At 48.6% G+C, this 15,003-nt stretch overlaps 1 protein-coding gene across 5 annotated transcripts in view; it reads right to left on the bottom strand.

Moving 5' to 3' along the window:
- The window catches only part of MTMR1 (myotubularin related protein 1), an 81,012-nt gene that overhangs the window by 45,681 nt on the left and 20,328 nt on the right, over positions 1–15,003 (bottom strand). For 3 of the 5 annotated variants that reach the window (XM_069747057.1, XM_069747059.1, XM_069747058.1), the window contains 2 exons: positions 9,145–9,220; positions 3,306–3,400 (listed from right to left, as the gene is read on the bottom strand). In XM_069747057.1, coding sequence (XP_069603158.1) covers positions 3,306–3,400; positions 9,145–9,220 — 171 coding nt within the window. Of the gene's footprint in view, positions 1–3,305; positions 3,401–9,144; positions 9,221–14,167; positions 14,222–15,003 lie in introns of all 5 variants that reach the window. The other 2 variants (XM_069747055.1, XM_069747056.1) reach the window with 2 other exon arrangements.

Genomic DNA, 15,003 nt, shown 5'->3' with positions numbered 1-15,003 from the left:
AATAGAATCGACTTTTGAGTCTGGCAGGCGACATTCCTGCTGACCCGAATCCACCGTAAGACCCAAAAACTGCTGTGACGTTGAGGGCTGAAGACGCGACTTTTTGAGATTGATAATCCATCCTAAGTTGTGTAATGCTGCTATCACTTTCTCCAACTGCTCTTTACAGTGTGACTCTGAACGCCCAACAATCAATAAATCATCCAGGTAGGGAATTATTAGTATGTTTTGCTCATGAAGGTGTGCCATAACCTCTACCATAATCTTAGTGAAAACCCGAGGTGCGACTGCAACACCAAAGGGGAGTGCCCGATATTGAAAGTGCTCTACTGTGCCGGCAAGAGAAACCGCCACCCTGAGAAAGCGCTGATGAGTTGCATGTATCGGGACATGGTAATAGGCGTCTTTCAGATCTAAGACAACCATGAAGCAATTGTGAAAAAGAAGCTTTATTGCCGACTTCACAGATTCCATTTTAAAGGATGGGACCCGCAGGAATACATTCAAGCCCTTTAGATTGATGATGGTACGATATGATCCATCTGGCTTCTTTATCAGGAATAAAGGGGAGTAAAACCCCGTACCTTGTTCCTTCGTAGGTACTTTAACGAGAACCCCCTTTCTTTGGAGATCTCGAACTTCTGACTCCAACGCCAATTGTTCTGCGGGAGAAGAACGGATAGGGGTTAATTTAAATTTGTCCTGGGGGGTATGGTGGAATTGGAACTTTAACCCCTCTTTAATGATACTGAGTATCCATGGACTATTGGTGATTTTCAACCAGGCTGGGTAGAAGGCCAACAGCCTACCACCCACCTGGTCCGCCAGTCATTGAGGCTTTTTAGAGTCTCTAGAGGAGTTAAACATATAACCTCTACCTCTTCTTCTATAAGAGTTATATCTGGTCGAATCTCTATTTGAATCTCTGTCCGATCTTCGGCGATACAGCCCTCCTCTGTTGTAGTCTCGTCTATAGAAGGGTCTTGTTAGAAGAGGGAATCGCTTTTTATTGTCACCTGCTTTTTCTAGAAGCTCATCCAGGACTGGGCCACACAAATGAACCCCCTCACAGGGGATGCCACATAGTTTCGATCTGGCCTGTAAGTCTCCTGGCCAGCATTTTATCCAAAGAGCTCTACGGGCCGCATTAGACAGTGCTGATGACCTTGCAGCTAGCCTAACGGAATCGGCTGACGCATCCGAAAGGAAGGCTGCTGCATCCTGAATCATAGACATAGATGATAGGATCTCGCACCTAGGAACCTTATCCTTGAGCTGGTCTTCTAGATTACCCAACCATACCATCAACGACCGGGCAGTGCAGGTGGCCGCAATCGCCGGTCTCAGGGAACCTGCTGATGTTTCCCAAGCTCCTTTAAGGAATACCTCAGCTTTCCTATCAAGCGGGTCCTTTAGGTTTCCCAGATCCTCAAATGGGAGAGACGTTTTTTTACAAGCTTTGGCCACCGCCGCATCCAGCTTCGGGACCTTGTCCCAGGAGGAAGAAGCCTCTTCCTCAAAGGGATATCTTCTTTTGAATGCTGGTGGGAGTGACCCCTTCCTTTCGGGTTTCTTCCATTCTCTCGTAATCAGTGATTTAACTTTATCAACTACCGGAAATACTCTTTTGGATTTGCGATCTATGCCTTTAAACATTATGTCCTGAATGGAACATTCCGCCTGGGTCTCCTCAATGCCCATGGTGTTGTTGACAGCTTTGACCAAGCGGTTAATCCTATCAAGTGATAGACAGGCTCGACTAGATTCCATGTCCTCTGATGATGATGACGGATGAGAATCCGAGCTTACACCACCCGTGTCTGAATCCACATCTGAGGCTGGGGATAATATCTCCTTCCTCTTTTTTGAAACTGACTTCTGAGACCTCATGGAATCTCTGACCTCCTGTCTAACCAGATCCCTAAGAGTAGACGTAAGGTCAGGGGCCTCGTCCTCAATTAACCGTTGAATGCAGATGCTACACAATTTCTTTTCATGTCCATCTGGAAGTGGCTCCGTACAGATGGCACACTCCCTATGTTTGGATTTGGACACAGATTTCCTCCCCTAATAAGGAGAGAGGGAATACAAGGAGGGACAGCTATCAGAAACGTACTTTCACGAAGCTCACTTACCCATCCCTGCAGCGAGAGGTACCGTGATCGGGGGGTCCTTCTTAGCCGGAGATCTCTTACGGCCTGAGGACTTAGTTGGTTTCTGAGCCTCTTTAGCTCTACCAGCGCGACTACTGCCACTAGAACGCCGCTGGGAGCTGCTCAAAGGCTGTTCAGGTTGCTGCTGCTGATCACCGCCCAGCTGCGGTGTTCCTTCCAGAGACTCCATATTGGAAATGGTGGACAGGAACAAGCTGTGGCTTCAGTACGCCGTTTAAATTCCTCCCCCTGGGTACCACCCCCGGATGGGGGCCAGCAGGGAAATCACTTGCCGACGACCGGTACTGCGCTGGTAGGGTCGTGACCGCTAGGCGTCCGCTTAAAGCGCTGGACCCCTCGTGGCCAGAAAATCCCTCCTCAGACGCCGGGCGCCGCCATTAGCCAAAAGAAGTCGCTACCGCGCATGCGCGGCCGCGTCATCGCCCCGCGCCGCTCGCGACGTCATCCGGACACGCCTCTTCCGGACGCCGCTGCGGCGCTGAGAGCGGACGCGCCGGACAAGGACGGCAGCTCTCCCTAGCCACCGCAGACCCCGGCGCAAGCGGCGGACCGACCCCGGAGGCCCCAGCAGAAGCGGCACCCTGGAGACCCCCAGGTAAAAAGCAGCTGTCGTAGAAGCAAGGCCCTTAATGCCTCGGGCCGCTTCCTCCTGCCGACACCTACACCAACAGTACCCCTGCCGTGTGGTGCTTCCATCTACCTGACCAGGCCGAGGTAGGGGGACCCCGCTACCTGCATCGGTCTGTCAGGCGTGGGATAAATTCTTTCTTCGACCCTCTTCTCGGGGCCTGTCTGAAGTGGTTCCACTGTCAGGGACAGGAAACCAACTGGCGGGTGAGTGAGGTGCCGCCCTTTTATGTCTGAGGTTTCCTGTCCCTGAAGGGCGGATCCCCTCTCTCGTTGTGCTGTCATGGCGACTGAATAAAGACCGTTTTTACGAATATGCCCCTAATATCAGTAAATTAAAAACATAGTAATATTATATAGATATCAACTCTGGGCTGTTTCATAACAAAGGCTTTCCCCAAGCTGGGTATAAGACAAGGAGCATAGAACCATATAATCTAGACTGGAATCGGCCACGATGTGTAGAGAAGGTCCTCTGTTGGCCGCACGTATTAATCAACTTACCCTTTCCACATTTTTGAAGTACATCTTGAAATCGGTCACCGTTAGTGTCCCGCTAACTGCTCCCCAAAACGGACAGATATACATGACATCCTTAGCTGGAACAGAAAACAACATTTTGCTGTAAGAACGTGGGCAGTAGAATGGATTTATAAGAGCGGCCTGGGCAACCACTTTTAGACAGAAGCCAGCTGAATAGGCATTAAATGTCCGATTACTGGGGGTCCCACTGCGGAGATCCCACTGATCGACGGAAGACAGCAGTCAGAAGAACTTACAATAAAGCCACCGCTGAGAACGCATAGACGAGCTCAAGACAGCACTTAGCTGTGTCCGTCAGACACACAAAGCTAAAGAGCACAGGCTCAATGGTCGCTTTATCTAATGGGTATTTATCATCTGTTTCTGGCTTCCCTTTTAATTTAAAGAGAATCTGTCACCAGGCTTGTGCCAGGTAATCCGAGAGCAGCATAATGTAGGGGCAGAAACAATGATTCCAGTGATGTGCTACTTACTGGGCTGCCTGGGGTACTTTTTATAAAATCCCTGTTTGATGTCCTATAAATCTAGCAGTGCTCAGAATGCTGAGCTGTGCATAACCCCACAGCTTTCTGTGTACACTGCACATAGGCAGAAAGCTGCTAATCAGGGGTGGGGTTATACAGAGAAGGTTGACTAGGTGACAATTTAACTCATCTTCCACTGATAATCTGCAGATAAAACAGTAATTTTATTGAATCAGCCCAGTAGGTGACAAGTCTAGAATCAGGCTCTCTGCCCCTACAACATACTGCTTTTAGTTTACATAGTAAAAACTTGTTGACAAGATTCTCTTTACGAAAACAATGGGCAGCCCCAGAGTGATATGTGTTTAGGAGGAGTTCATAAAGAACTTAAGGTAAGTGCAATAAGGCTGAACAAGGGGACTAGAGCCCTCCATTGTTAGTGATTGGTAGGGTCACAGCACTGGAAGCTCCAGACAGTGATTGCTGTGGAGGGCCGAACCAATGGGCTCAAGTTAATTATGATCTATTACTATATTATTAACTGTATCCCTTAATATTCTAGTAGAATTAAGTATGCTATATACAGCATATGAGCCCGCACACAGCCCCTCTATATACAGTATGAGCCAACACAGAGCCCCTCTATATACAGCATATGAGCCCGCACACAGCCCCTCTATATACAGCATATGAGCCCGCTCACAGCCCCTCTATATACAGTATGAGCCCACACACAGCCCCTCTATATACAGTATGAGCCAACACACAGCCCCTATATATACAGCATATGAGCCCGCACACAGCCCCTCTATATACAGTATGAGCCAACAGAGCCCCTCTATATACAGCATATGAGCCCGCACACAGCCCCTCTATATACAGTATGAGCCAACACACAGCCCCTCTATATACAGCATATGAACCCGCTCACAGCCCCTCTACATACAGTATGAGCCCGCACACAGCCCCTCTATATACAGTATGAGCCAACACACAGCCCCTATATATACAGCATATGAGCCCGCACACAGCCCCTCTATATACAGCATATGAGCCAACAGAGCCTCTCTATATACAGCATATGAGCCCGCACACAGCCCCTCTATATACAGTATGAGCCAACACACAGCCCCTCTATGCACAGCATATGAGCCCGCACACAGCCCCTCTATATACAGTATGAGCCAACACACAGCCCCTCTATATACAGCATATGAGCCCGCACACAGCCCCTCTATATACAGTATGAGCCAACACACAGCCCATCTATATACAGCATATGAGCCCGCACACAGCCCCTCTATATACAGCATATGAGCCCGCACACAGCCCCTCTATATACAGTATGAGCCAACACACAGCCCCTCTATATACAGCATATGAGCCCGCACACAGCCCCTCTATATACAGTATGAGCCAACACACAGCCCATCTATATACAGCATATGAGCCCGCACACAGCCCCTCTATATACAGCATATGAGCCCGCACACAGCCCCTCTATATACAGTATGAGCCAACACAGAGCCCCTCTATATACAGCATATGAGCCTGCACACAGCCCCTCTATATACAGCATATGAGCCCGCACACAGCCCCTCTATATACAGTATGAGCCAACACACAGCCCCTCTATACACAGCATATGAGCCCGCACACAGCCCCTCTATATACAGTATGAGCCAACACACAGCCCCTCTATATACAGCATATGAGCCCGCACACAGCCCCTCTATATACAGCATATGAGCCAACACACAGCCCCTCTATATACAGCATATGAGCCCGCACACAGCCCCTCTATATACAGCATATGAGCCCGCACACAGCCCCTCTATATACAGTATGAGCCAACACAGAGCCCCTCTATATACAGCATATGAGCCCGCACACAGCCCCTCTATATACAGCATATGAGCCCGCACACAGCCCCTCTATATACAGTATGAGCCAACACACAGCCCCTATATATACAGCATATGAGCCCGCACACAGCCCATCTATATACAGTATGAGCCAACACAGAGCCCCTCTATATACAGCATATGAGCCCGCACACAGCCCCTCTATATACAGTATGAGCCAACACACAGCCCCTCTATACACAGCATATGAGCCCGCACACAGCCCCTCTATATACAGTATGAGCCAACACACAGCCCATCTATATACAGCATATGAGCCCGCACACAGCCCCTCTATATACAGCATATGAGCCCGCACACAGCCCCTCTATATACAGTATGAGCCAACACAGAGCCCCTCTATATACAGCATATGAGCCTGCACACAGCCCCTCTATATACAGCATATGAGCCCGCACACAGCCCCTCTATATACAGTATGAGCCAACACACAGCCCCTCTATACACAGCATATGAGCCCGCACACAGCCCCTCTATATACAGTATGAGCCAACACACAGCCCCTCTATATACAGCATATGAGCCCGCACACAGCCCCTCTATATACAGCATATGAGCCAACACACAGCCCCTCTATATACAGCATATGAGCCCGCACACAGCCCCTCTATATACAGCATATGAGCCCGCACACAGCCCCTCTATATACAGTATGAGCCAACACAGAGCCCCTCTATATACAGCATATGAGCCCGCACACAGCCCCTCTATATACAGCATATGAGCCCGCACACAGCCCCTCTATATACAGTATGAGCCAACACACAGCCCCTATATATACAGCATATGAGCCCGCACACAGCCCATCTATATACAGTATGAGCCAACACAGAGCCCCTCTATATACAGCATATGAGCCCGCACACAGCCCCTCTATATACAGTATGAGCCAACACACAGCCCCTCTATACACAGCATATGAGCCCGCACACAGCCCCTCTATATACAGTATGAGCCAACACACAGCCCATCTATATACAGCATATGAGCCCGCACACAGCCCCTCTATATACAGTATGAGCCCGCACACAGCCCCTCTATATACAGTATGAGCCAACACACAGCCCCTATATATACAGCATATGAGCCCGCACACAGCCCCTATATATACAGCATATGAGCCCGCACACAGCCCCTCTATATACAGTATGAGCCAACACAGAGCCCCTCTATATACAGTATATGAGCCCGCACACAGCCCCTCTATATACAGCATATGAGCCCGCACACAGCCCCTCTATATACAGTATGAGCCAACACACAGCCCATCTATATACAGCATATGAGCCCGCACACAGCCCCTCTATATACAGCATATGAGCCCGCACACAGCCCCTCTATATACCGTATGAGCCAACACACAGCCCCTCTATATACAGCATATGAGCCCGCACACAGCCCCTCTATATACAGCATATGAGCCAACACACAGCCCCTCTATATACAGCATATGAGCCCGCACACAGCCCCTCTATATACAGCATATGAGCCCGCACACAGCCCCTCTATATACAGTATGAGCCAACACACAGCCCCTCTATATACAGCATATGAGCCCGCACACAACCCCTCTATATACAGCATATGAGCCAACACACAGCCCCTCTATATACAGTATGAGCCCGCACACAGCCCCTCTATATACAGCATATGAGCCCGCACACAGCCCCTCTATATACCGTATGAGCCAACACACAGCCCCTCTATATACAGCATATGAGCCCGCACACAGCCCCTCTATATACAGCATATGAGCCAACACACAGCCCCTCTATATACAGCATATGAGCCCGCACACAGCCCCTCTATATACAGCATATGAGCCCGCACACAGCCCCTCTATATACAGTATGAGCCAACACACAGCCCCTCTATATACAGCATATGAGCCCGCACACAACCCCTCTATATACAGCATATGAGCCAACACACAGCCCCTCTATATACAGTATGAGCCCGCACACAGCCCCTCTATATACAGCATATGAGCCCGCACACAGCCCCTCTATATACAGTATGAGCCAACACAGAGCCCCTCTATATACAGCATATGAGCCCGCACACAGCCCCTCTATATACAGCATATGAGCCCGCACACAGCCCCTCTATATACAGCATATGAGCCCGCACACAGCCCCTCTATATACAGCATATGAGCCCGCACACAGCCCCTCTATATACAGCATATGAGCCCGCACACAGCCCCTCTATATACAGCATATGAGCCCGCACACAGCCCCTCTATATACCGTATGAGCCAACACACAGCCCCTCTATATACAGCATATGAGCCCGCACACAGCCCCTCTATATACAGCATATGAGCCAACACACAGCCCCTCTATATACAGCATATGAGCCCGCACACAGCCCCTCTATATACAGCATATGAGCCCGCACACAGCCCCTCTATATACAGTATGAGCCAACACACAGCCCCTCTATATACAGCATATGAGCCCGCACACAACCCCTCTATATACAGCATATGAGCCAACACACAGCCCCTCTATATACAGTATGAGCCCGCACACAGCCCCTCTATATACAGCATATGAGCCCGCACACAGCCCCTCTATATACAGTATGAGCCAACACAGAGCCCCTCTATATACAGCATATGAGCCCGCACACAGCCCCTCTATATACAGCATATGAGCCCGCACACAGCCCCTCTATATACAGCATATGAGCCCGCACACAGCCCCTCTATATACAGCATATGAGCCCGCACACAGCCCCTCTATATACAGCATATGAGCCCGCACACAGCCCCTCTATATACAGCATATGAGCCCGCACACAGCCCCTCTATATACAGCATATGAGCCCGCACACAGCCCCTCTATATACAGTATGAGCCAACACACATGCCCGACCGCAAGGGTTCCCGTAAATACAGTATAAGCCCCCACACAAAAAAATAAATAAATAAATAATATACTCACCTCGCTCCTGTTCCCCCGGCCTCTGCTCCAGTCTCTGCCCAGCAGCAGCGACATGGTGGCATCATCACGTCTGCTGTGTCAGTATCACACGCTGAATGGTGGAGAAAGGAGTCGGCGGCTCCCTCCTCCACGAATGTAATCACCGCTACGTGCATCCTCAGGAGGCAGACAGCGGTGATATTGGGACGTTGGGCATGGGAGGGCGGCCGCATGGTGCAGCTGGTGGGCTAGTGTTTTCAGAGCTTTGGCTGTCTCAGTCAGTGGGCTGGATGTGGTCGCACTTTGCCCGGGTCCGTACTACGCCGATCCTAAGGAACGTGGTTTGTTAAATGAAGGTATTTAGGAATAATTCACACAGTTATGCACTGAACACATTATTTCTAGTAGCCGCAAAGACACAAATTAGAAAGCCATCCCGGGCAGGTGACTATTCTATATAGCCACGTGAACCCCATCCACTTACCAATGGCTTTGATGGACTCTCCAGGAAATAGTGGTGCCTCCTCCATCTGCGCCAGCTTGTTCCCATCTCTCAGAGCCTGGCAAGAAGAACAACCGGGTCATATCCCAGCAGAGCCGTTCCCAGTAAGAGGAGCACTTTCCCCTCGGAGGAGTGAAGCCGCTTACAAAATGACTGGAGAACACAGGATTAATAACACAGTGGGCTCCATCCAACCTACATCACCTGCCGCCACAATCAGTACATCATGTATAATAAATTAAGCTTTACAAGGTTTTTTTTTTACGTGAAGCTTGACAGCAATCTATGGCCAAAATTCTAGGGCAGACATTGATTTCTGCGGACTGCTCATGTACTGCTTGGCTGTCCGTGCACTCCTCCACCAGGAGGCCGGGGACACACATCAATGCGCTGCTTTTATATACAGCGGGAAGCCGGAGAACAGGCTGGAAATCAATGGAAGACTCGGGTCTGGAGCTTGAATGGAGCCCACGAAAACAAGCAGCGTACACCAGATGAGCAGTCGCAGCCATTCATGGGAGACCCTTACTGCAGTCTGCCATGTAAGAAAACGCTCTAAAAAGGCACCTCCACTAGCACAGAGCCCTTTAAATTCTACCGTGCACCCAAAATGTTGACGGCAAATAGCCTTAACTTCCTCTCCTTAAGCCCCCATCAGACTTTACCAGGGCAGCAGGCTTAATGTCTGCTATGGAGCACAACTATTAAAGGGGTTGATGCTAATTATTACCAATCTACAGGAATAATATACTGATCCCAAGAAGAAGGCACACGGATCCTCGGACTGAGTAAGTGATGATACTTCATGCACACGTTCACTCAATTCATGGTCTATAGGATGGAAGGATGAGCTTAGCAATGCCCTCTGCTATCCCCGGCAGTCCTATAGACAATAGAGTGGTGGTGTGTATGCGAGACCATCACTACATTCAAAGGGGGGACTCCAGAGCATTGCTTTTAGAACAGAAACTGTGAAGTTATGGTACAAGCCATTTAAAAGGAATATTTTTCTATGTAGCCCCAGCTGTGTGTATTATCCCCTCCAGCGTTATTACTTTTCCATTACTCCTGTACTAGGACATCGCTGCATTATACTTGTATGTCACAATGTTATCCCTGTACTGAACTATTACTTTGTGCACTATCCAATACATATGACACCACTGTGTGCACTACTCCTGCAATGTGACATCGATGTGCGCATTATCCCTATAGTGGACATCACTGTGTGCACTACTCCTGCAGTGTGACATCGATGTGCACATTATACCTATAGTGGACATCACTGTGTGCACTACTCCTGCAGTGTGACATCGATGTGCACATTATACCTATAGTGTGACACCACTGTGTGCACTACTCCTGTAATGTGACATTGATGTGCGCATTATCCCTATAGTATGACGCCACTGTGTGCACTACTCCTGTAATGTGACATCGATGTGTGCATTATCCCTATAGTATGACACCACTGTGTGCACTACTCCTGTAATGTGACATTGATGTGCGCATTATCCCTATAGTGGACATCACTGTGTGCACTACTCCTGCAGTGTGACATCGATGTGCACATTATACCTATAGTGTGACACCACTGTGTGCACTACTCCTGCAATGTGACATCAATGTGCGCATTATCCCTATAGTATGACACCACTGTGTGCACTACTCCTGTAATGTGACATTGATGTGCGCATTATCCCTATGTGACACCACTGTGTGCACTACTCCTGCAATGTGACATCGATGTGCGCATTATACCTATAGTATGACACCACTGTGTGCTATACTCCTGCAGTGTGACATCGATGTGCACATTATCCCTATAGTGTGACACCACTGTGTGCACTACTCCTGCAGTGTGACACTGATGTGCGCATTATCCCTATGGTATGACACCACTGTGTGCACTACTCCTGCAATGTGACATCGATGTGCGCATTATACCTATAGTATGACACCACTGTGTGCTATACTCCTGCAGTGTGACATCGATGTGCACATTATCCCTATAGTGTGACACCACTGTGTGCTATACTCCTGCAGTGTGACATCGATGTGCGCATTATACCTATAGTATGACACCACTGTGTGCTATACTCCTGCAGTGTGACATCGATGTGCACATTATCCCTATAGTGTGACATCACTGTGTGCTATACTCCTGCAGTGTGACATCGATGTGCACATTATCCCTATAATGTGACACCACTGTGTGCACTACTCCTGCAGTGTGACATCTATGTGCGCATTATCCCTATAGTGTGACATCACTGTGTGCTATACTCCTGCAATGTGACATCGATGTGCGCATTTTCTCCATACTGTGACATCACTGTGTGCATTGTACAACTCTTGTCAAACCAACGTGTGCATTATTCCAATTCGGTGCCATCATTCTGCAGCTTAGTCTCGCTCGTTAGTGTAACTAATCACAAAACATCCTGCTGAAAATGGCTGCGGTGGTATGGGGCCCATTCCATGCTTTTGTATGAGGACCCCTGGTTCAACCTCACCTCTTCATGTTAAAGGGATGATCTTCTTAAAGAAAAAAGCAAAACCAAATGATGATGTTGAGGGTCAGACCCCACGGTGTGGCCATATGCGGCTGAAACCCTGTTAAACACAATGGCCAACTGTCGCACAATCTTTGTTTCACGATCGTGCAGCCACTGGCCTCATTCACAGCGTGTGGCGCACCCCAAGTGTGCTCCCGGTGGCATCCTAAATAAAGCACTCGCTGCTCTCTTCTCACACTTCACTCCACTTTTGACTCTATACTTGATACAGGAGTGTTTCCATCATCAGTGCGGTCAGTAAGGGGCGCTGGCTGGCTGTCTCACTTCAATAGCTAAAAAATACTATATTTTATACAGTATATACAATACATAGTATAAATAAATATAGAATGCTTCTCTCTTCTTGCTACAGGCAGTACAGATTGGTGTGGGGTGGGTCTGGCCGTGCTGGTGAGCGGATAGAGAGGTGTACAGGCACAACAGAACGTCTACGAGTCCGTACCCCGCTCTTACATACATCACAGACTACAGATGAATGCCAGTATATGGTGCCTGGGCACAGAAATAAGCAGTGCTCCTGGTCTGGGCAGGGAACGCCAGGGGTGCAGCTTTGTATGAGCGGTGTCTGCAGGAGCGGCACAGCTTATGTCTATAACATCCGCCGGATGTGCATCTAGTTGTAGCCCCCACATCAGGATGTACCGTTACGTCACGCGATGGTGGAATATTTTTTTGTAATGATGGTCTCTTCAGTGTCAGATAATTTCTACAAAAAAAAAATAAATGTAATTCTTTCACCGAAAAACAGCACCGCACCCATCTTGGGGTTGTACTCGGTAGGTACAGAGCAGGACTGAGGTGTAACCCATCCAACTGGTGGGCAGGAGTGATGCTGCTTTTTCATAGAAGCAGACAAGAATTTTTGGGGGACTGCACAGCAGCGATGGCTGTGACACAGGTGCTAAATATCAGCACTAAACAAATGAACTGGGCCAAACTGCAACCTGCAAGACACAGTAACAGGTAAGACAAGGTCAGATTGGATTTGTAGCGTCTTTCTGGTGACCGTACCATGCGGGTGGCAGTGCGGCCCCATTCACTCACACTATGCGGCAATGTAGCACAGTATACAGCGATATTGTGCCACAAGACCGGTGTCACAGCCAAATTCCAGTATAGCCCCCGCTTCAATCTTTAGGAGTCCACAGTGGGGATTGGTACAGAAGCCGCCACCACATTCAGAGGGCCGTCATCAAAGCGGAAGGGCAAACTCAAGTCTACGAGATCACACATTAATTTAGAGAAAATAGGGAGAGTACTGTGCCATCATCGAGTCCCACGGTAGGTGCAAATTAATACATTTCCATTAGTCGGGGTCCATAATGGTAAACGCATTTCATTAAAAAGTTACCGTTTGGCTTGTAAAATGTAGATGTAGAGCCACATACCCCCGCACTGGCCTCACTCCTGGGCTGTCTACAAATGTTGTCATATTGCAATTTTTACTGATATTTAGCAAAAACCACAATGTGTGAAGACATTCTTCAGTGGCCCACAGACATGAAAAAAAAAAAAAAATCCTAAAGTTCCCCACATATAGGCCAGTGACTACCACTCATGGCATGAATAGCATTTGAAGGAAACCAAAGTCCCAGGCAGGAACAATCCAACCAATCTGATCCATTTTCGTCCATGATGTATGTAAACCAAAGGATACGGTCTGGCCGCCCCCAAGGATTTTATTTATTAGAGCAGATGCCATCCCACAGACAATATAATGTTAATAAAAGAAATTAATACAGAAAATGACAATATTTAAATTAGAAGGTGCATAAAATAAAGGAGTCAGAGATGCGTCCTACCCTATGCCTCGCCATCAGTCTACTCAGGAGCAGTAATAAGGCCGGGATCAGAGGAGGGTTCGGGAAGATTTTACGATGGATATTCTCACTAAATACATTTATCAACCAGTCACAGGATGTGGACGGTCTGCTTCCTAAGGGTCTGGCCCTCCACCCACCAGAGAAGAATGAAGTCCCAAATTCCCTTGTGTGAATGACTGGACCACCATTCCATTCACTTCTATAGGACTAAAGATCCACGTCAGTCCCAGAGAAGTGAATGGAGCAATGGTAATGCATATTCAATACTGTTCCATACATACAACAACTACAAGACCCTCGTTGCTGAGATTGGTGGTGGTCTCAGCATTCGGACCACCAGAGGCTAGGCCTAAGACATAAATTGGTTTGTTGCCTTTCATCTAATGTAGATTAGAAAAGAACTTTGTGACTCGGATGTGAGGTCATTTCTCACGCAGGAGGACAGTAGTCGCTGCCTCGCCCCGACTGTAGTCTATGAAGTATGAAACTACCACATGATGAACCCTAGATGAGCAGTAAATGTGGATCATGGATTTTACTAGGACAAATCTAAGAGCTAGGGGACATGCACTACGGTGATAGAAAATAGAGGGTACAACTTGCCACCTGCTCAGCCTCCGACTCGGAATGATAGCCATTGTGCTCGTCCTGTGTATCCTGTGTGTGCACGAGGCGGGACAGAACAGAGGCGACAAGAGAGAAAGAATCATGCAGACAACAGATAAAAGGACACAGTCAACACGTGTGCGTACACAACGGCACGTAAGTCAGCGTGAATACAACATCGGTACCATCACCAACCACCAAGTGTTCACTGTAGGGTGCACATCTAGGACTCGCTTCCAGATGGTATGGGCAGCGCCACGGCCCGCGCAGCCAAGACCGGGCGCCACGGCCCGCGCAGCCAAGACCGGGCGCCACGGCCCGCGCAGCCAAGACCGGGCGCCACGGCCCGCGCAGCCAAGACCGGGCGCCACGGCCCGCGCAGCCAAGACCGGGCGCCACGGCCCGCGCAGCCAAGACCGGGCGCCACGGCCCGTGTTACGATTTTTGTTTTTTTAACAAGAAAGACAATTTCCATCAGTGTGCTGGATTATCATCTGTATTTGGTCAATGTGTCCATTTTTACCATCGGTGTGGCATCAGTTTTAACTTGCATAAGACAGAGATCTAAATACAATTTTTGAGCTTCCAAAAAAAATGCAGCAAAAATGCAAAAGCTTAACATTTGGAGTGTCTTATCAGACGGGCACAAGAACGCAGAAGAGCCGATAGGAGAAGAAGCAGAGTTCAGCTGAACTCCATTTGCATCTGCAGTCTATTAGCTGTCAGGGGTTCTTCACACTCCTGTTTTTATGGGGATATTCAGATGGAACCCCTGGATGCACTGCAGAAATGTAGTGTGAACAGGACCCAAGAAAAACATGGCTACTTTCTTC

This window comes from Ranitomeya imitator, chromosome 2, assembly GCF_032444005.1.
Source record: "Ranitomeya imitator isolate aRanImi1 chromosome 2, aRanImi1.pri, whole genome shotgun sequence".
In the NCBI taxonomy this organism is placed as follows: domain Eukaryota; kingdom Metazoa; phylum Chordata; class Amphibia; order Anura; family Dendrobatidae; genus Ranitomeya; species Ranitomeya imitator.
The sequence above is the reverse complement of the archived record's forward strand: the minus strand, read 5'-3'. Positions and strand labels throughout refer to the sequence as shown.